The sequence below is a fragment of the Mytilus edulis genome, chromosome 9 (genome assembly GCF_963676685.1).
Source record: "Mytilus edulis chromosome 9, xbMytEdul2.2, whole genome shotgun sequence".
In the NCBI taxonomy this organism is placed as follows: Eukaryota; Metazoa; Mollusca; class Bivalvia; order Mytilida; family Mytilidae; genus Mytilus; species Mytilus edulis.
The window spans coordinates 27,807,425-27,827,735 of record NC_092352.1 but is presented as its reverse complement, the minus strand read 5'-3'; the positions used below and the strand labels follow the sequence as shown (position 1 = coordinate 27,827,735).

Genomic DNA, 20,311 nt, shown 5'->3' with positions numbered 1-20,311 from the left:
GTTATCTATGTATTATTGTCATTTTATTTATTTTCTTTCGCTACATCTTCTGACATCGGACTTGGACTTCTCTTGAACTGAATTTAATGTGTAATTGTTATGCGTTAACTTTTCTATATTGGCTAGAGGTTTAGAGGGAGGGTGTTGAGATCTCATAAACATGTTTAACCCCGTCGCAATTTTGTGCCTGTCCCAAGTCAGAAGCCTCTGGCCTTTGTTAGTTTTGTATTATTTTTAATTTTAGTTTCTTGTGTACAATTTGGAGTTTAGTATGGCGTTCATTATCACTGAACTAGCATATATATTTGTTTAGGGGCAAGCTAAAGGACGCCTCCAGGTGCGGTAATTTCTAGCTGCATTGAAGACTTGTAGGTGACCTTCTGCTGTTGTCTGCTCTATGGTCGGGTTTATGTCTCTTTGACACATTACCCATTTCCATTCTAAATTTTATTTTGTACTAAAGTTATTGTGCAAAAAACAAGAAAAATGCTTATTTGTGCTCTTTTTTGGGCCCTAATTCCTAAACTGTTGGTACCAATACCCCAAAATCAATTCCAATCTTCCTGTAGTGGTTAAAAACCTTGTGTAATTTATGTGTAGTTATAACAGGATTTTTCCATCACCAGGCCAGTTCTTTAAAATATATAATGCATTGTGCTTTTGAGCAACAAAATATCTCTAAATTGGCTAAACAGAACCAAATATTGCTTAATATGATGTTTATATTTTTATCCAATACGAATCAAATGAGGCCCATTTAAAGAAAACCATTAAAAATAATTCCGTTATACAATAATACATTTTTCAATATACAAGCAGATTAAAAAGATTAAATATCTGACTGATGCAAAGTGATTTTAATTGCTCACATAGTCACAATATGGTCCAGGACAGCTAAACAAGTGAACCATGTGTGAGTATGCAGTGAAATGGCAAAACTTGAAATAAAATTATAAAAGTAACACTTCATCAGTTTTAACATTGTTTTCTAGCATAAAGGAGGACATCATAAAATATGTGTTCCAATCTTATACAAATGGTCACAAATGTAGCTACAATGTATATAAATTATTAAGCTGTTGCCTTTGTTACTGTCAAAAATCAAGTGACATAGATGTCCTTAAATTTCTTTCCCACTGTTTTTGTTTTTTCAATTTTTGTTTTTGGTCTTTTCTACTTAGGCCTCGTTTTGACAATTTCCTCTCTGGGTTCTTTGTAATGGCCATCTTGTCATTAGCATTAAAATGAGTTATTTTAGGTTTTTCTCCTTTTTCAGAACCAAGACACTTTCTATCTTTTTTCAATACAGTTTTAACTGGATATTTTTTTCCTTGTCCTTCTGATCCTAATCCTTCCTTGCCATCCCAACCACTTTTTAACATAATCCTGTAGCCTCTATTGGAAGATGGAATAAGAAATGGATCGTCCTTTGCTTTCTTTTTAGAGTTAAATATATGAACCATAGAGCTTTCATGATTTTTCACAGAACTTTCTGTGAATTTTTGTTTACAAATGTCACAATAAAATGATTCACAGCTGTCTTTGCGTTTTTCTGTTGGAAAATTGACCTGGTTTGATCCAGGTTTCCAGGTTTTAATGAACTTTGATATATTTGTAAACCCAGCTGAGCGTGCAATGTCAGAAGCACTTTTGTTATGTCTATCAACTACATCTGTTTTGAGACCGGCTGATAATAAATATTTCACAATATCTAACTGGCCAGAGTGTGCCGCACACATTAAAGCAGACCAGCCATATCGATCATGACTATCAAGAGGTACACCTTTTAAAATCTGTACCTTTAACTGTCTTAAATTTCCTTCCTGGGCATATCTTAAATACCTGTTAATATCTATTTGTGTAATGTTTGATCTGTTTTCTTGTGTTTTAGAACAACTCTTAGCCTTCCTTCTTTTTTCTGGACATAGTTTTTCTCTTATTGTATCTATTTCATCACTTTTTACGGAAGCCGAACTTTCTTCATTTATAATTTCTTCATAAAAATTCTTTACTTCTGTTCCCTCTAAATTTCTATTTACTTTCCTGTTTTCAGTTTTCCTTTTCCTACTTTTGTCATCACTTGATGCTGAGACAAAACTTATTAACTTGGAATACTCTCCTTTCATCCATTCCATCTTTCAGTATTAACCACCTTAACTGCATACCTGTAAAAGTATTTAAAAAAAAAAACATAATTGTGTTATCAGTTATCAAACAATCATCTTCAATGACTCTTTTTTTTGTCAAGATTCAATGTGATGATCATGTAATAATGATTTCTGATGACAATACATGTATGTATCAACCACCATAAATTCTTCAAAGTCTGAAATATTTCTGATGACAATACATGTATCATGTATCACCCACCATAAATTCTTCAAAGTCTGGAAGCAATTTTTAATGACCTTTAATAATAAAAGGCTGACAGTCACAAGTAGATGGTTTTAAACTTGATTTTGACTCCATACATGTATATCCCTTGATTTTTTTTTAATTTAGAGGCTTATTGTCAAATGCAAAGCATGTTAACAAGTATTTGTTTTATTAAATAGCTTTTGTATCAGTGTATGTTGCCTTTTATTTCAAAATCATTTTCTACAAATGATAATAAGACCTTATACGCTTGTGTGAAAGTTTGCAAACATATAAAAACAAGAAAATGAATTAAAAGGGATATGTTGTTACCCTGGAATGTGTTGTGGAATAAGACATAGGGTGTGCTTGACTTTAGTGAATCAGCACAAGGTATTTTGGAATTTACAGGTTGCTTAGAATTTTTTGTAAAAAATAAAAACTAGCACATCATAGAAAAGCAAGTGAGTAATCTATGTTTCAAATATATAACAAACATCTCTGTAATAAAGTCTGTGGATTTTCTATAAAAATCTTAGTTTATTTGTCACATAGTACTCTTTTTCTATTAAATGCAATGAAACAATAAATAATAGTGGTTTGCATCAAGTTTCCTCTCGGTATATGTACAAAATGGCCTACATGTATCTCTATTATTCATTATATCTGTAGTTTTGATACAATTGAAGTTTGAAAATTCTGTACAAAAATGGCTACAGAAGGGGTCATAAACCTTGAAGGTTTTACCCATGTCATTTTTGGGGCTCTTTATAAATTGCTGTTCACCTTGGGCCTAGGCTCTGTGTTGTAGGCCACAGTTTGACCTACATTGTAAGTCTTTACTGGTTTGCAGTTCATTGATGTATACCTTTCCTTTCCTCTATCTTGATATATACATGTATATCATTAACAGAAAGCTTAATACTAAAATTTATGATAAAAGAGATGATTTCTCATTTCCTATCATTAATTATCCATTTTTAGATGGTGACGTTCCCTTGTCACCATCTTACGGTGTTTATATATCTCAACTTGTACGATTCGCTCGTGTTCATGTATGTAACAATCATGACAATGTTTTAGATTTTAACGAGAGAAATTTATGTATTTCTGAAAAATTATTACACCAGGGTTTTCGATATCACAAACTACATATACACAATGTAGTCAAAACATTTACTAAATTTTATCATCGATATAAGGACATCATTCGTAAATATAGCTCAACATGCAGACTTCTTATACGTTCAGGTATTTCACATCCAATATTTTATGGAAATATTCATGATATTCATTATAAAGCACAAAAATGTCAGTATTCACCTCAGAAGCTAACAAAACCTTAAATAGACTTATTAAGAAGGGATATACATGTAGTTACGATACTGTTGTCAGGTCATTAAAGATTGCATATTTTGGCGTTAATATTGATTCACTTATAAATAGGGTCTTTGCATCGGAACTAAACACATTTATCATAATAAACCTGTTGTTGGCATGACATGGGTTATGTTCTTCTCATATATGTATTGATGGTATGATACTAAACCCCTCACGGGGAGGATTGTGTCTGATATTCATATGATGAAGACATAATTTTCAATCAGTTTAATTGAAGTCTGGAGCTGGCATGTCAGTTAACTCTAGTAGTCTGATGTTATTTATGTATTATTGTCATTTTGTTTATTTTCTTTGGTTACATCTTTCTCACATCAGACTCGGACTTCTCTTGAATTGAATTTTAATGTGCGTACAATGTATTGTTATGCGTTTACTTTTCTGCATTGGCTAGAGGTACATATGGGGGAGGGTTGAGATCTCACAAACATGTTTAACCCCGCTGCATTTTTGCGCCTGTCCCAAGTCAGGAGCAATCTAATTAAAAACCGATCTCTCATCGCTCCTGTTACTGATATGTCGCGTGGGAGATCTAAAGAAACCCGCTTTGAGGTCACATGTGAGTGACCTCGTAGGTGTGTCTTTTTCAACCAATGAAATTGAGTCTTCCACGATCTTGGAAGTTTAACGTAAGGCAAAGGGATGTAACTCATTTTATTTACGACGAAATCGTCAGTCAAAATAATTCATAAACTTTTTTGATTGGCTTATTAATAGGTCGTCAACTCATTTGCATATCTTTATAAATTCATAACTTTTAGTTCACTCACATGTGACCTCAAAGCCGGTTTCGTTAGATCTCCCACGCGACATATCAGAAACAGGAGCGATGAGAGATCGGTTTTTAATTAGATTGAGTCAGGAGCCTCTGGCCTTTGTTAGTCTTGTATTATTTAACTTTTAGTTTCTTGTGCACATTCCCCATTTCCATTCTCAATTTTATTTAGCACAATTATACTAGGACCACCTGAGGTGACTGAGGGTATCGGGACCGTTCGCCCTAATAACATGTTCGCCCTAGGTCCGTTCGCTCTGAGTTCGTTCGCCCAGAGTCCGTTCGCCCTACTATAAAAATATTAATATTCAGGGCATTGACGTTGAATAAACTAATTCAGATATTTCTATGGTATATAAATCATGTATATTCTTGAAATTTATGGAAACATTGAAATATTTAAAAGTTTATGGCTTGTTTTTGATCATTAATTGTTCAATCACAAAATAATTCGGATAACTGATTATTGTGAAACTTGTCTTTTGATGGATTTATAATAAAAACAAACGTTTTATTTTGATAAAATATTCAGCTTGAAATTAATAAAACTAATGATGTACGAACTGTAAATTATGAAACGGATTTACAAGTTCATTTATTTATACTGCATACTTTCGTGATTGACTCACTGATTACAATTATTTTGTTAACAAATATCAATAAAGATAAATACATTGTATTCCAGTATTCTACTCTGCAAATCAAAGGGAAAATGATAAATTGATTGCGGCAATATAAATATTCTGTCAATTTTTCAACAAACTTTAACATAATTTGTTCAAACACTTAAAATAATGCGACTAGACAACAATTAGAAAAAAATAATAATCAGGGCAAATGGACCCTGGGCGAACAGGTATCAGGGCGAACAGGTACTTGGGCGAACATGAATCAGGGCGAACGGACCCGGATTCGTGACTGAGTGAAGCCAGACCAGGAGTCAATTTCGCAAAAAAAAATTTCGACTAATATTGGTAGTAAGTCATGGCCAATTCAGTATACTTACGACCAATCTTAGCCGTAAGTTTTTTTTGTGAAATCGACTCCAGCTGACCAACTCACCTGTTTTGTGTTATGCTGTTATGTTAACTAAGGCAGAACCATAGTTTACGTTGAGATATTGTCTCATTCATGTATACAAAACATTTCATTAACCCCTATGACTGATATATATCATAACAAATGGAAATCTTACATGTATGCTGCTGTTAATCTTTAAATTGGTTTTCCAAACGTTATCAAAACGACTTTTATTTACACCGGAAGTGTCTAATGTAATTTCGGGATCAACAACGGACGTGAAGTGAGCTCGAAAATCCGAACCTTACTTTTCTCAGACTTTTGTAGATCTTATGCATGACAGGGACTTTCTTTCTATCCTTAACTACAGTATAGAAAGTTCCTGTAAGTAGTATTTCGTAACTTAAAAAAAACACCATCCGACGTATTTTACAAGTTTGTACACATTTTGTTAAGATGCCTGTTATATAAATAAGCTTGTTAAGATGCCTGTATATATAATATTACAGACTAGGGGAATAGCTCTGGTAGCATGGATGGAGGCGATTACATACGGACACATAAAAACACATCAGCTTCCATTTCTACATTTTAATCAGACAAAGATGACGTCACAAACATAAATACAAAATACTGGCAAACGGGGAACAACTCTCTCTTACACACAGAAACATAATCCGACCATACATACTGATATATAACAATAAAGAAAGATGTAAAAATAAAAGGCTTTTTTATTTTTACATCTTTCAAGTTTACTATATTTTATTTTTTCATTTACATGTTGTGACGTTACGCACGTTATTGCGTCAATACCGTGTACAACTTCCAAGCCAGCAAGGACCGAAGCTCATAAACGCAGGACTTCGGGAAAGTTCGGAGAGCCGACAACCTTGCTTCGGAAGTTGTACCGTGTAATCAACAGTGGCGGATCCAGAAATTTTCATAAGTGGGGGCCCATTGACTGACCTAAGAGGGGGCCCGCTCGAGTCACGCTTCAGTGATTCCCTATATAAGCAACCAATTTTTTTCCCAAAAAGGGGGGGGGCGGGCCCCCTGGGCTCCCCTCTAAATCCGCCTCTGATCAACCAGTCCACGGCCTTATAAACAGCTTTTCTATAAAATCATAATAGTTAAGTTATATAAAATTTATATCCATAGACTTGACAGGTAAATACTATTCCGAAAAAACTACAAACTGTTTTATCATAATTTACAATAGTCTAAAATAAGGACAATATGTTGACAAAACGTCAAAAATGTGTGTGTCAAACGTAACCGTTGATATCATAGTACACGCATAATAACTTTAGCAGGGGTGTTTTTGTTCTTCAAAACAGTGCTATATCCGCGAAAATTCGAATGCATGATATGCTTAATTTTTAAAGTATTACAATATTACTGAATATGCGTTCCTGTAACGACCAATGCATCTTCGCTAGCCAAGGGTTACGATCCACTCTCGCTCTCTTCACTAGCCAAGGGTTACGATCCACTCTCGCTCTCTTCACCTTTGGCGGATTGAGCCAACATTTGTGAAAACAATGTTGCGCCATCTGTCGGAATATTTAAGTCACGCCCAATCCGAATACATTATTCTTGACCAATGGTAGCACTTGAACTCTTCAATTTGGAGGTAAAAACACGGTAGTTGTATAAATTCTACACACTTGGTTCTAAAGCCGGAAACGAAAATTTACGTCAACATTCATTGTGCATGAAACATACACAGGAACTTCTATTAGTTGATTAAAAACATTCAAGTTGTCACTAAATATAGTCGTATGTTTACGGATGTAAAGACTTGTTGCACAATAAACACGTGGCAATTGTTTACAAACACTTTCTACATTTTCACGCGATCATGTTCAAGGCGCTTTTTGATTGGATGCAGCGAGTTTCGACTGCAACCAATAAAAATCCTTACCCTGTGTCTCCGAAATGTTATCTCAATCCGCCAAGGGTGAAGAGAGCGCGGGTGGATCGTAACCCTTGGCTAGTGAAGATGCGACCAATGCTATCTTTTGGCAAAAACAAATAGTGTTCATTATGGTCAGATTTAGGAAAATGTTAAGTTTTCTGTACCAAGTCAGGAATATGACAGTTCTTGTCCGTTCACTTTGATGCGTTTTGTTATTTGATTTTGCCATGTGATTATGGACTTTCCGAATTGATTTTCCTCTGAGTTCAGTATTTTTGTGATTTTACTTTTTTTATCAAAATTTATAGGTTTTAAAATATAAGATTATATGACATTTCCGTTTGTGCAAATTATGCTCACAAAAGTTCATAGATAGACCATGTCAAAATCAAGTTTTTGAAGCACTCACACCACATATAAAAATGCAACGGCTTCAAGCAAATCCCACGTCTCAGTCATTACAGCTGAACGGACGTGCTGGGCCAGCTCTCCTTTACCCGCTATCTTCGATGAGGGTTTACAGTTAGATGAACAACGACATACTACTTAAGATGACAGAAACCAATCCATGCCGTACAGATAGACGTAGTAGTTGGCGTACCCGCGTTAACATGCACTTCAAATCCATTGTATCATGGGGAGTGTTATGCCGATTAACGTCCGAGGGCTGTATCCTAGGCTGTTGGGTGATACGACCTTCATTTCACTGCCTCACGGCTTTGGTTCTGATAACGCTTCCTGTCATCTTTAGAACTACGTCCACCATTCATCTACCAGTACTCACTCATCGAGGTTAGCGGGCTGCCAAGCTGACCAAACTGGCCCTGAAAGCAGCCGTTGTGAAGAAGTAAAATCCAAAATAGTCAAAAACCAAAAACAACTCACCAAAACCAAGATGGCGGCCTCCATATTGCGACCTCCACTACTTGTTCCTGACCCATGGCATCAAAATATGATAAAGCTCACCAAACGCCTTCGGGCACCGAGCCGACCGTGCGAGGGCTGTATAGCCAGTCAAGGTCGTTAAACACCACCACATATACAAATGTCTTGCAAGATGTCCAATCTCAGATTTTGCCGCTTTTTACTAATAAACTATCATTTGTGACGTTATTTATTGAAAATTTAGATTTTTTGCATGTTGAATAGTGCTTTTTCGTAATTGTACTTTAACTCTACTAAACAGCTAAATACTTTTTGATATTAATTTGCGTTGTCAAAACGACTTCGTTTTCAAAGAATTGAAATGTCTAGCAAGTTTGTCCACTGGACGATTTTCATACGTTTTCAACGTTTTCGATTCGGGACGCTATTTATGGTGGATCATCTGTATATATTTTACAAAAATTTTCTTGATAGTCAGTTAATATCAACAAGATCACACAGTATAAAAAAAAAAATCCAATGACTGGGGTTGTTCGTTTTGATGAGGTTCTTAATCAAACGCCACACGTGAAGACATTCAGCGTGGAAAGAAACATGCAAAAACGAAATTTGAACTTCCAGGTCTGTTACTAAAAACATCTTTCAAGTTTAATGTAAAATTGTCGACAATTTTTTCACTTAAACAAAGTCATCATATTGATAGATTGATTGTTGTTTCATTAACGTTCAGTGTCAAATATTTCATGTATGTTCAGGACGGACATAAATACCAGGCTTAATCTTTTGTACGTCAGATGCCCATTTTGTCTACAAAAGATTCACCAGTAACACTCAAGGAATAAAATTCCCTGTTTTACGGCCGGCTATACAGTATAGATTGGTTTACGATCTTCTGATTGTTGAAGGCCGTGTGGTGGCATATAATTGATCTATACCACTCAATTTTATTTGAACTCTGGTGCAAAGTTGTTCTATTGTCAATCATACCTAATCTCAGCATATACATGTATGCCGTGTATACAATACCCGACAAGTTTATGCGACAGCAATGATACTATTTTTGTTTTAGTAATGAATATCATTGACTATATAAGTTATCTTTGAAAAAACTTGATAAAAACCAACGCAACGACTACCAGTATAGTATACATATAGATGCCAAATTGTAAGCATGTGGTATAATGTAATTGCTCCTTCTTTGACAAAAAAAATAACCTAGTTTAAGATCTGGATGATATCCTTGCCTTTTTTAATTGCTATAATTATAGATAGTATGTCCAATTTTGAAAGAAAGAAGTAAATCGAATCCTGATATAAATCCTATTGTAGTTCTAAATCGCATATCAAAATTAATGGAAAGACACATATCAGTGCAATTTTATGATTGTTTAAATAGTAAACTGGTTTTGACAGTCAGGATTCAGACATATGCATAAAATCATTATAGATACAATGCCTAAATTTTATACGCCAGACGCGTGCCCACAAAGACTCGCCAGTGACGCTTGCATAAATAAAACCACCAAAAGGCCAAATAAAATACAATGCTTTCAGGACATAAAGTTCTGGAAGGTTTTACCAAATACCACAATGGTGATCTATTCCAGATGTAGTAGCATTCGTGTGTCACTGCACTTACCCAACTCATAGAAGACTGCTTAACAAACCACCATGACAAACAATTATTCATAACAGAATCGAGTCCGGAATCATGACTGAAGTTCTATTCTTAGATTTAAAAAGGAATATGATTCGTTATCTGATCTGAACGTATCTTATATTGTTCCTTTAGCACTCCGAGAAATTGAGTAATTTGATTAAATAAAAAGTGCAGCGCAACTACATTGTATTGGGAGCAATTTCCAATTGGATAATATGGCTTGTGCTATTTGTTTGTTCTGATATGAACAAAATAATTACAATGACAACTTGAAACTACGATCAGAATGAGTTTTACACTGGATGAACCTAGTTATTATCAAGATATTTTCGGAGAGATGAACTTCTCATTTGAGTTTATTTGCTTTTGTGTCTCAATTCATTTAGCTGACAATAGCGAAACGATTCTGTTTGTTTGTTTAACTCCATTCAAAAATATTTTAATTATAAACACATGTATAACATGTACCGATAAAATAACTAGATGTTGTATTAGAAGCAGTCTATTTCTGGTACTTCATCACCAATGGCCCTTAGTGCTTCTTCGTCGATGTCATCACTTATGCCCTTGGTAAACAGTTTGATACCCTCAGATTCCAATAATTCCACCTCAGAGTGTGTTTCCTGTTCATTTGTGGATTTCCCGTCTGTGACTAAGATAACAATTTTTTCCATTTTTTTGCGATATCCTTGTTTGGTTTAAAGTGGAAGAAAAAAAAAGAGTCGTGAGAATATCAATCAGATATATTAATATTTTATTCTAAAATGTATATCATGTTTATATTTTAATTATTTTATCATTAACATATCATCCTTTATCATTCCAACTTTTAATCTCCATTTGATAATTAAAACAGCGTTAAAAATGCACCAAAAATGCATATTCAATTTGTCTTAAAATTTATGATTTTTAGTTTGCATCTTCCTCATATACTAAAATGGATTGTTCACAATAGCTTCAATATAATGTTTTACAAATTATAAAACTTCCAGGAGCGGGATTCACAAAACAAGTTTTTTTTGTACTAGTTTAAAGACCATTCCGTTTGAAAAAAAAAATCTGACATGGAAAAACTGCAAATAAATCAAATGATAATAATTTTTATTCCATCATAATTCAATTTTTATATAAAATGACAATCTGCACTGAAGCGAAAATGGTAAGATAAATGATTCAATGCAATCTTAGGCTGAAAAAAAACCCCAAAATTTATGAAGTTAAGAACTTAAGACGGATAACACCATGATAAAACGAAATAAACGAAAAGACAAAGCAACAATTCACTAAAAAGTACATAGAAAATTATAACGAAACGTACTTGTAATTGTTTTTACAATACAATCCTTTTAAAGTACAAAAAGCTTACCATTTTTCTTGGTGAAACCTTCAAGTCTTACAACATTTAGACCTTTGAAAATATTAGTTACACCACCCTTCCATCGGATGCTTCTAATGGCTTCTATCAGTTTCTCTTTTTTCTTGTACTGTTTCAGTGGTATGTCCATTTTAGCATCATCCGAAAATGTTATTACTCCAATCTGAGTTTGCCCATGACCCACTTTATTTTTGTTGACTGCTTCAATAACATAGTCCTTGGTTTTTTCAAATCCAGTAGGTCCAATTGAAGATGACATATCGAGAACAAAAATAAGATCATACTTGCATGCTGTTCATAGAAAATAAATATAAATAAAGCTTATGATTGATTTAGTTGCTTTTCTATATATTAATGAATACTGGGTAACAGCTTCTGCTACTTTTTTATTTTGTTTCTACGACCAAGATTTTATTTTAAGTCATGGCCTCATTGCTTTCTATGTTCAATTTAAAAGTTCCAACGATGTGACATTGCATGTCAAAGCAACGTTTTATGGTGTCTTGTACTAAAAAAAATTAACACACCTTTCATGGCACACACGACAGAACTGATTCCCCGAATTTCAGATGTACAAAAAAATAGATACTTAGATCTAACAAACAGACAAAACGGACCCTCCTTTTTTTAATTTCATATTTTTTTTATTTTTTTTATTATTCAAAATTTTAAATCAAGAAGTGTTCTTCAATGGTCATCAGTCCTTCAGCTTTCATATGATACCAACATTACCTAAATACTTCATATTTGAAAGTCTGGTAGGAATTATTTTGTGTTAAATATGTTCTACCTTCTGCGTATGTGTTTTCTGGTCGGGCCCGAATTATTGGTGCTACGCCTTCATTATCATGAATCCCCGATTTTCCAATGTATGTCAGTTAATCTATTTTTACCAAATGAATATCAATATGCTTTTTTTTTAATCTTAATAAACATATTTACTATCAAATTTATGCATGTATGAAGTTTGTTCTAAATGAAATATTAAAAACTGAATTCTATGCACGCTACAATATTAATTTGCCTCAAGAAAAAAGCAGTATTAAATTTTAGAAAGATATATATTTCGATTTCATCACTCCTTCTTACTAAAAGAGGGACGAAAGATACCAAAGGGACAGTCAAACTCATAAATCTAAAACAAACTGACAACGCCATGGCTAAAAATGAAAAAGACAAACAGAAAAACAGAAAAACAATAGTACACATGACACAACATAGAAAACTAAAGAATTTATAAACAACACGAACCCCACCAAAAACTAGGGGTGATCTCAGGTGCTCCGGAAGGGTAAGCAGATCCTGCTCCACATGTGGCACCCGTCGTGTTGCTTATGTGATTACAAATCCGGTAAATAGTCTAATTCGGTAGGTCACATTCATGAAAGGGAAGGGGATTGTAGTTACGGCGTAAGAAACATATCCGATATCATTTGTGAAACGGTTATTCCATAACGGTCAACCAACTCGTGATGGCGTCCGTAAAATTTACGAAGGGATGATTTCAACTTCACCATTTGGAACTCTTGGTTTAATAGCTTCTTTGTGAGCAGTAACCCTCTATCAAGAAAATCATGATAGGAAATGCAAGCACGGGGATATCGTATCAATTGGGAGATATATACCCCGTATGCAGGTGCTGCTGAAATGTTGCTATACTTAGAAATGGAAAGTTCACAATTGGAAAGCTGAAATCATCTCTTTTGTCGTAAAGTTTTGTTTTCAACCGACCCTCATTGTCAATTTCTAGATGTAAGTCAAGATATGAAGCCGACTTAACTGTATCTGTAGTATCCTTTATCTCCAATACGATGGGATAGATGCGTTCCACATAGTCACCAAATTTTGAATTGTTTAGTGAAAGAACGTCATCTATATAGCGGAAAGTAGAGATATTGCTAACTTCTTATCTTTCTTCCTAAGAAGTTCCTGCATGAAGTCAGCCTCATAATAATAATGAAACAAGTCGGCAAGTAGAGGGACACAGTTTGTTCCCATTGGGATGCCGACAGTCTGTTGAAAAACACGTCCTCCGAACGTTACAAATATGTTGTCAATCAAGAAATCAAGCATCTTGATAATATCGGTTTCAGAGAATTTTTTGTTTGAATCAGAGTGATTCTTTACAAAGTATGATTTATCCCTCCCTAAGACAAGATACTTGTATCTACGTTGGCCATTCTTTTTTATGAAGCAAAGTAATACCAACTCTTTCAATTTGTCTTTTAGTTTGGAATGTGGAATACTTGTGTAAAGAGTAGAAAAGTCAAATGTTTAAATACTGTTACAAGATGAAAGAGAGTTAGATTGTATGTACTCTAAAAGATCTTTGGAATTTTTAAGTATCCACATCTGATTCACGCGGTCGCCACCTCTAGAATAGGCAGTTTCACAATAAGTTTGAAGCCCGTCTTTGATTGCTGATAAAATAGATGTTAATAATTTAGAAAGAGGTTTCGTGGAGCACTTGGAAGACCCAGCAATATACCGTTGTTTGTAAGGACACTTATGTAGTTTAGGTATCCAATACAGTGATGGAAGATCCAGTTCTTCATCTTTGGTTGAAATACCAAAGGAACAAAGAACAGACCTATGATTATCCAGGATTTCCTCTTTGGTGAGTGTCGTGAGGGTATATGTTGAGTTTCCAAGTGCTAAATTGGTCTTACCTCCACTCCCTTCTTTGCTTTCTCCACTGTTTTTACTTGGACCACCTTTGCTTTCGCCACTGATTTTACTCCGATCACCTTTGCTTTCGCCACTTTCCCCACTCCGATTACCTTTGCTTTCGCCACTGTTTTTACTTAGACCACCTTTGCTTTCGACACTTTTTCCACTCCGACCACCTTTGCTCCCGTCACTGTTTTCTTTCGTATCCTCTTTGCTTTCTCCACTCTTTTTACTTAGATCACCTTTGCTTTCGTTACTGTTTTCACTCAAATCACCTTTGGCATGACAAAGTTTGTTGTTCAATTCTATTGTGATGGCAAACAACATAGGTATCCACCAGGCTTTCATATTCATCTTACCTAAACATGAGATTTAAAGCTTTGTATTTTCTGAGCGACAAACAGTTATTTACACGTATATTTGTATTTACAGCGCATGTTTGTGAATTATTCATTCGTTAATGGGAATTAAAAAAGTATCAACAAAAATAACAAACTCCAAGGATAATTTAAAACGGGAGAAGTCTTCTTTTAAAATATTTTCATAATTTCCATGAAAAAGTAAAAGAAAAAAGGTGTTTAAAATCATAAGAAAATAATCCAGCGTATATTCTACAAACTACAAAAATGCAAAAGGCTCTTTTTATAATAAGACCTACGTTATTACATATCAAACCCTACTAATGTATAATGAACAAGTTTGAAAAATATCAAACAGATTTGAGAAGAAAAAAAATTGGAATTTAATTCAGACTAGTTTATTTGTGATATAAATTGAATCATAAAAATATCATAGGTTCGTGTAATGCCATTTTTACTGAGAATGAGCATTAGATAAAGCCTTACTTACCAAAACAGTTTATCGCACTAAGTGTTCTTAAATTACGAAAATTCTTATTTATATACTAAGTAAATATTTAATTATGTTATCTTGAATGCTGATCTTATCATTAACAGATTTCATCTAAGTCTGAATATGGCTGTAATTTTTTTTATCGAGCACCAATAATTATTCAAGAAAACCACAAATTGTTCTTAAAGATGCTTATGGATTTCAAGACAAATACAAAGGTCAATGAATATATTGATAGCTTCATTAAAAATAAATTATGTTTGCAATAGCAGCTTTTATTTATTGTCATTTAAGTCACGATGCGTTAAGACGTAAGTACGGATGAACCAGCTGTGTAGTACGTATACGTATATTTTTCAAAGTACAAGTTTGAACCATTGAGATTGTTGATTGACAATTGCTTAACGTGTTTTGGAAAAAACAGATCTTTTCTATCATTATAAATACCTTTCAAATTTTATGCAGCGATTTCAAGAAGTGACTGCAGATAAACTACGTATCCTTGTTCTTGATTGTTTAAAGGACGCCATTATGATTTGCAATATAGAAGAAGATGTTGTATGATTGACAATAAGACAACTCTGCATAAGTGACCAAATGAAAAAAACAATTAAAAAAAAACAAAATTAATGTCCTGATTTATTTTCCAAATAATGAATGAAAAACTAGTATGAGACTATTAAAAAGTATTATTAACAACAAACGACAACCACAAAATTACAGGCTCCTGACTTGAGACAGGCACATACAGAATGTGGTGGTGTTTAATCAGTTTTAATATATAAATAACACATAGCTGAGAGGGTAATAGAGCAGATTGTTACCCCGAGATGCTTTTTCGAGGGGTACCAATCTGCTCTAGCACCCTCTCAGCTATGTTTTATTTAATTTATTATACTGAATGTCCTATCATTATAGTCTTTTACAGATTAATTTATTTTAAAAAAGTATTTTCTATGACGTCACATACATAACAACGTTACGGGTATAAGAAAAAACAACTTTTTTTTTGGACAGTCAAATAACAAAATCTGAGCCAAAACGTAGAACTTTAGCATTGTATTTAATAACTTGATGTAAATTCAATTCATTGTCCTTTAAACTACTGATTTTTGATTGGTCTAGACGAGAGGGTAACATTCCAAAAAAATGTGTGTACCCTCTCAGCCATGTGATGGAGTAAATTAACACCTTCGTATCAGCCAATCAAAATATGGCATTTTAACGTGAAGTATAATATTAAAAATATAATGTTATAAAGGCCTCCAATATGACAAATACAAAAATATTCAAATGAGAAAACAAACGGTCTGCTTTATGTAAAACACAATAATAAAAACAATGATATAAAACAAAAAACAAAAACCAATCACTGAATTGCAGGATCCTGATATAGGACAGTCATAGATATAATACAGCGGGATTACTCATGTTTTCTGACGCCACTCTCTCTTATAAATTAACATGGGAAAAAGTGAAACAACACAATATTCGAACAAATTGTAAAAATAAGTTGAAAAAGGTTTGACTCCTTGGATTGATACAAATCACGCGAATAACATATTATTATTTAATTTTTGCTAACATGCTTTGTCTACATGCCTTTTTGTGTTTTTTTTTTATACATATGACGTTGCTCTGTACTTAACATCCCGTCATTGGGTTATTGTGCCAATGTTTGTTTTAACAATGTTAACTGCTGCTACCCTTATTTTTGACATTTTTACCTATTATGTCTGTTTGTTTTGTTCACACATCATTGTCAATATAATGGAATTTAATGCGACTGTCATACAAGTGAGAGGTTTAATTAGCTATAAACCAGCTTTAAACCACCATTTGCTACTTAAGAAAATGCCAGGAATATGACAGTTGGTGTCCATTAGTTTGATATGTTTGACCTTTTGATTTTGCCATTTGATTAGAAAATGATTAGGGACTTTACGTTTTGAGTTTTCGTGATGTTTTACTTTTTTCTCTTTTCATGGTTTGTGTTGATTATACTGGTGACATTCTCGTCATTAATTTGTCATGGAAAACATGCATCAATTTCAAAATTTTACATTCAGTCAATTTCTAAGGTTAGAACATTTTATAGAACCAATGGTAAAAAATCTGGTGATGAATCAGAATTAGGTTCGAATCAATTACAAATCTTTGTTGTCTGATGCTTTATCACTTGATATAACTTATAATAAAATTAACGGTACCAATTTTCTTGCACCAGATGCGCATTTCGACAATACATGTCTCTTCAGTGATGCTCGTGGCTAAAATATTTGAAATCCAAAGCTTATATAAAAGATGAAGAGCTACAATCCAAAATGTCCAAAAAGTGTAGCCAAATCCGTGAAAGGAATCAGAGCTTTGCATGAGGGAGATACATTCCTTAATTTATAAAAATTTCTAATATTTTGTAACAGCAAATTTTAATAACACAAAAAATCCGTATGTTCATGCCAGTACCGAAGTACTGGCTACTGGGCTGGTGATACCCTCGGGGACTAAAAGTCCACCAGCAGAGGCATCGACCCAGTGGTAGTAATAAAATTAACGGTACCAATTTTCTTGCACCAGATGCGCATTTCGACAAAACATGTCTCTTCGGTGATGCTCGTGGCCAAAATATTTGGAATCCAAAGCTTATATAAAAGATGAAGAGCTATAATCCAAAATGTCCAACAAGTGTAGCCAAATCCGTGAAAGGAATCAGAGCTTTGCATGAGGGAGATACATTCCTTAATTTATAATAATTTCTAATATTTTGTAACAGCAAATTTTAATAACACAAAAAATCCGTATGTTCATGCCAGTACCGAAGTACGTTATAAACATTTTTCATATGAGTAATACGACGAGTGTCACATGTGTACAGGATAAACTAATCCTTTTGAAGCATCTGAAATTACCTCGGTTTTGGTGGGGTTTGTGTTGTAATGTGTTCAGTTTTCTTGTTGTGTTTTGTGCGCAGCACTTCTGTGTTGACTTGAGTTATCATTGATATGTTCATAATTATAAATTAACTGTTAACAAAACTTTGAATTTTTTAAAAACTAAGGCTTTTCTTCCTCAGGAATATATTACCTTAGCTGTATTTGGCAAAACTTTTAATAATTTTTGGTCCTCTGCTCTTCAACTTCGTACTTTTTTTGCCTTTTAAACATGTTTTGATTCGAGCGTCACTGATGAGTCTTTTGTAGACGAAACCCGCGTCTGACGTAAATATAACATTTAATCCTGGTATCTATGATGAGTTTAATTGTTTATCTTGATATTTTTTTCTTATATTTTTTTGCCTCTCTTTTTCAAAGCAAGTAAACACAGCCACTGTGCTACAGGTATCAATACACTTTTTTAGAACCACAGGAAACATCTGGTAATTTTACATTCATACAATTAAAAATGGGACAGTCAGGCAACTAGTTCTTATAAAGCGATATAATAAAATTGTCGATTTTTTTTTAAATTTGAATTGTTGTTTTATATCTTTTTTATTTAAACCAAAAACTTATATATTGTTAAATTTATTTTCCCAGTTTATAAACTGAAATGGTTTATATATTGAATTAAATGAGAAATTAAAACATACTTTGATCAAAACTCATAAAATATGATGTGATGCAGCTGTTGTTTCTAAATGAAATATATTTGTAAGAATGGTTTAGTTCAAACTACAATAAATTAAAGACGATATAATTAGAAACATGATTTAAAAATAATGTTATCAAACCATTTTATGTTAACATCTTTTTGATTACCTTGAAGTCTTTTTGTACTAAAGTCAACATATTTCCCCCTCTAAAATAAAGGTATAAAGGTCCATTATGATTTTCATCATTCATTTTATATCTTCAAAGATGCTATCTATCTGAACTCATAATCAATATTCTTTGACGTTGTACGTTAATCAAATACCATGACCAAAGAACTTTTCTCGGGACATTTCTATGTTGTGTCATGTGTACTATTATTTGTCAGTTTGCCATCTTTATTTTTAGACATGGCGTTGTCAGTTTGTTTTGGATCTATGAGTTTGACTGTCCCTCTGGTATCTTTCGCCCCTCTTTTGTACAGATTTTTTTTGTTAATGGAAGTTGAAGTGTTTTGGTCTGCAATAATATTAACGCACCATTTTACTGCACAAGATGCACGTTCTGAAAATCAATGTCCTCAATGATGGTCAAAATACATGACTTATGTTTAGACAAGTGTGATATTTTAACAGCTAGTAAATCCTTTATCATTATTGTTGTACACACAATACAGGTAAAAGCACAGGCACTTGTCTCAGAAAAAAATCCTATATACAGTATCTTATATTAAGGTTTATGGAGAAACAATGCAAAGTCAAGTGCCTGCATATGTGTAAAAGTCACTTAATTTGTGTTTAGATTTAATTGTTATTGTTACCTGAAAATAATTTTATTGTATACTTAATACCTTCCAATAGTGTCCTGGCACTTTATTCTGTCAGTATTTCCAGAAATGTGTTTCAAACATTACGATAATAAAGATATATAAAATCAAACCGTTGTCAAACATAAAATACCGATTTCAATGTTTTACGTGTTTATGGAATTATCTTCAACAGGTACGCTCGACCAAAAATCAAATTGATTAATTTCTAAGTGTTTAATTAAGACCACTTTCAGTACTATTATGCTATTCTATTGCAGTCAGTTCTTAATAGCAAAATCCGAAGTGTCCAATTAAATGTCGATTGTTAAAATGACCCCAAACATTATATTAACTTTGAACAATAAAACAAGCAACAAACCGGTGACAACTGATCGGAAAATGTACCCAGGGTTTGACAATCCACTATATATACTTGAAGTGCACAGGACGATCAGAATGACATGGCAAATTTATAAAGGTACTGTTAGAATTTACTATACATTTCAGATCTCGCCTTTGTAGATTTTTGTTTCATTTCGGATGCGGGCAGTTCAATTTGTGTACCTCATTATTCGGTTAGCAGGTTCAATCAAAATTGCCAAAGAACACATGAAAAAAAAATGAACATTGTTCAAAAACTGACGGAATTAATACATTTTCTATACAGAAAAACGAAGATAGGACAACAACATAACCAATTGATTCCATGTGCTCTGATCCGGTTAGCAGACCCTGTATCACAAGTGGCAGACGTCTTGTTATTCAAAATTAATACGTGATAATGGTGATACGTCCCGTTCGTAATGTCACAATCGAGGAAAGAAGACGGGATTGTGTTACGACAAATTGAACAGTTCAGTAAGTTGGCATCTTCATTATTGTCAACAAAATCATGATGGTGTCCAAAGGGATGATTTCAACATAGCGATTGCCACATTTTCTCTTTTTTCGTTGATTAACGAGATTTGAAGATAAATGGCAGTTTAGGCAATTGAAGTCAAG

At 33.5% G+C, this 20,311-nt stretch overlaps 2 protein-coding genes across 2 annotated transcripts; both read right to left on the bottom strand.

The window, feature by feature from the left end:
• Positions 1-704: 704 nt before the first annotated feature.
• Positions 705-5,836, bottom strand: LOC139487980 (G patch domain and ankyrin repeat-containing protein 1-like). Its single transcript, XM_071273272.1, has 2 exons — positions 5,724-5,836; positions 705-2,165 (listed from the first exon to the last, which is right to left on the bottom strand). Exon 2 carries the CDS (start codon positions 2,133-2,135, stop codon positions 1,095-1,097), a length of 1,041 nt encoding a protein of 346 aa, XP_071129373.1. The 5' UTR covers positions 2,136-2,165; positions 5,724-5,836; the 3' UTR covers positions 705-1,094.
• A 4,601-nt stretch (positions 5,837-10,437) lies between these two features.
• LOC139487972 (collagen alpha-1(XIV) chain-like) lies at positions 10,438-15,001 on the bottom strand. Its single transcript, XM_071273260.1, has 4 exons — positions 14,909-15,001; positions 14,059-14,418; positions 11,381-11,680; positions 10,438-10,702 (listed from the first exon to the last, which is right to left on the bottom strand). The coding sequence occupies exons 2-4, from the start codon at positions 14,411-14,413 to the stop codon at positions 10,506-10,508; spliced, it is 852 nt and encodes a 283-aa protein (XP_071129361.1). The 5' UTR covers positions 14,414-14,418; positions 14,909-15,001; the 3' UTR covers positions 10,438-10,505.
• Positions 15,002-20,311: the final 5,310 nt, after the last annotated feature.

Excerpts from the sequence above, each read along its gene's own strand:
- LOC139487980 (XM_071273272.1), bottom strand. The coding sequence starts at position 2,135 with ATGGAATGGATGAAAGGAGAGTATTCCAAGTTAATAAGTTTTGTCTCA.
- LOC139487972 (XM_071273260.1), bottom strand. The coding sequence starts at position 14,413 with ATGAATATGAAAGCCTGGTGGATACCTATGTTGTTTGCCATCACAATA. Across the intron at positions 11,681-14,058 it reads AAGCAAAGAAGGGAGTGGAG|CATGCAAGTATGATCTTATT; the intron begins GTAAGACCAATT and ends TTCTATGAACAG. Across the intron at positions 10,703-11,380 it reads AGGTTTCACCAAGAAAAATG|GATATCGCAAAAAAATGGAA; the intron begins GTAAGCTTTTTG and ends AAACCAAACAAG.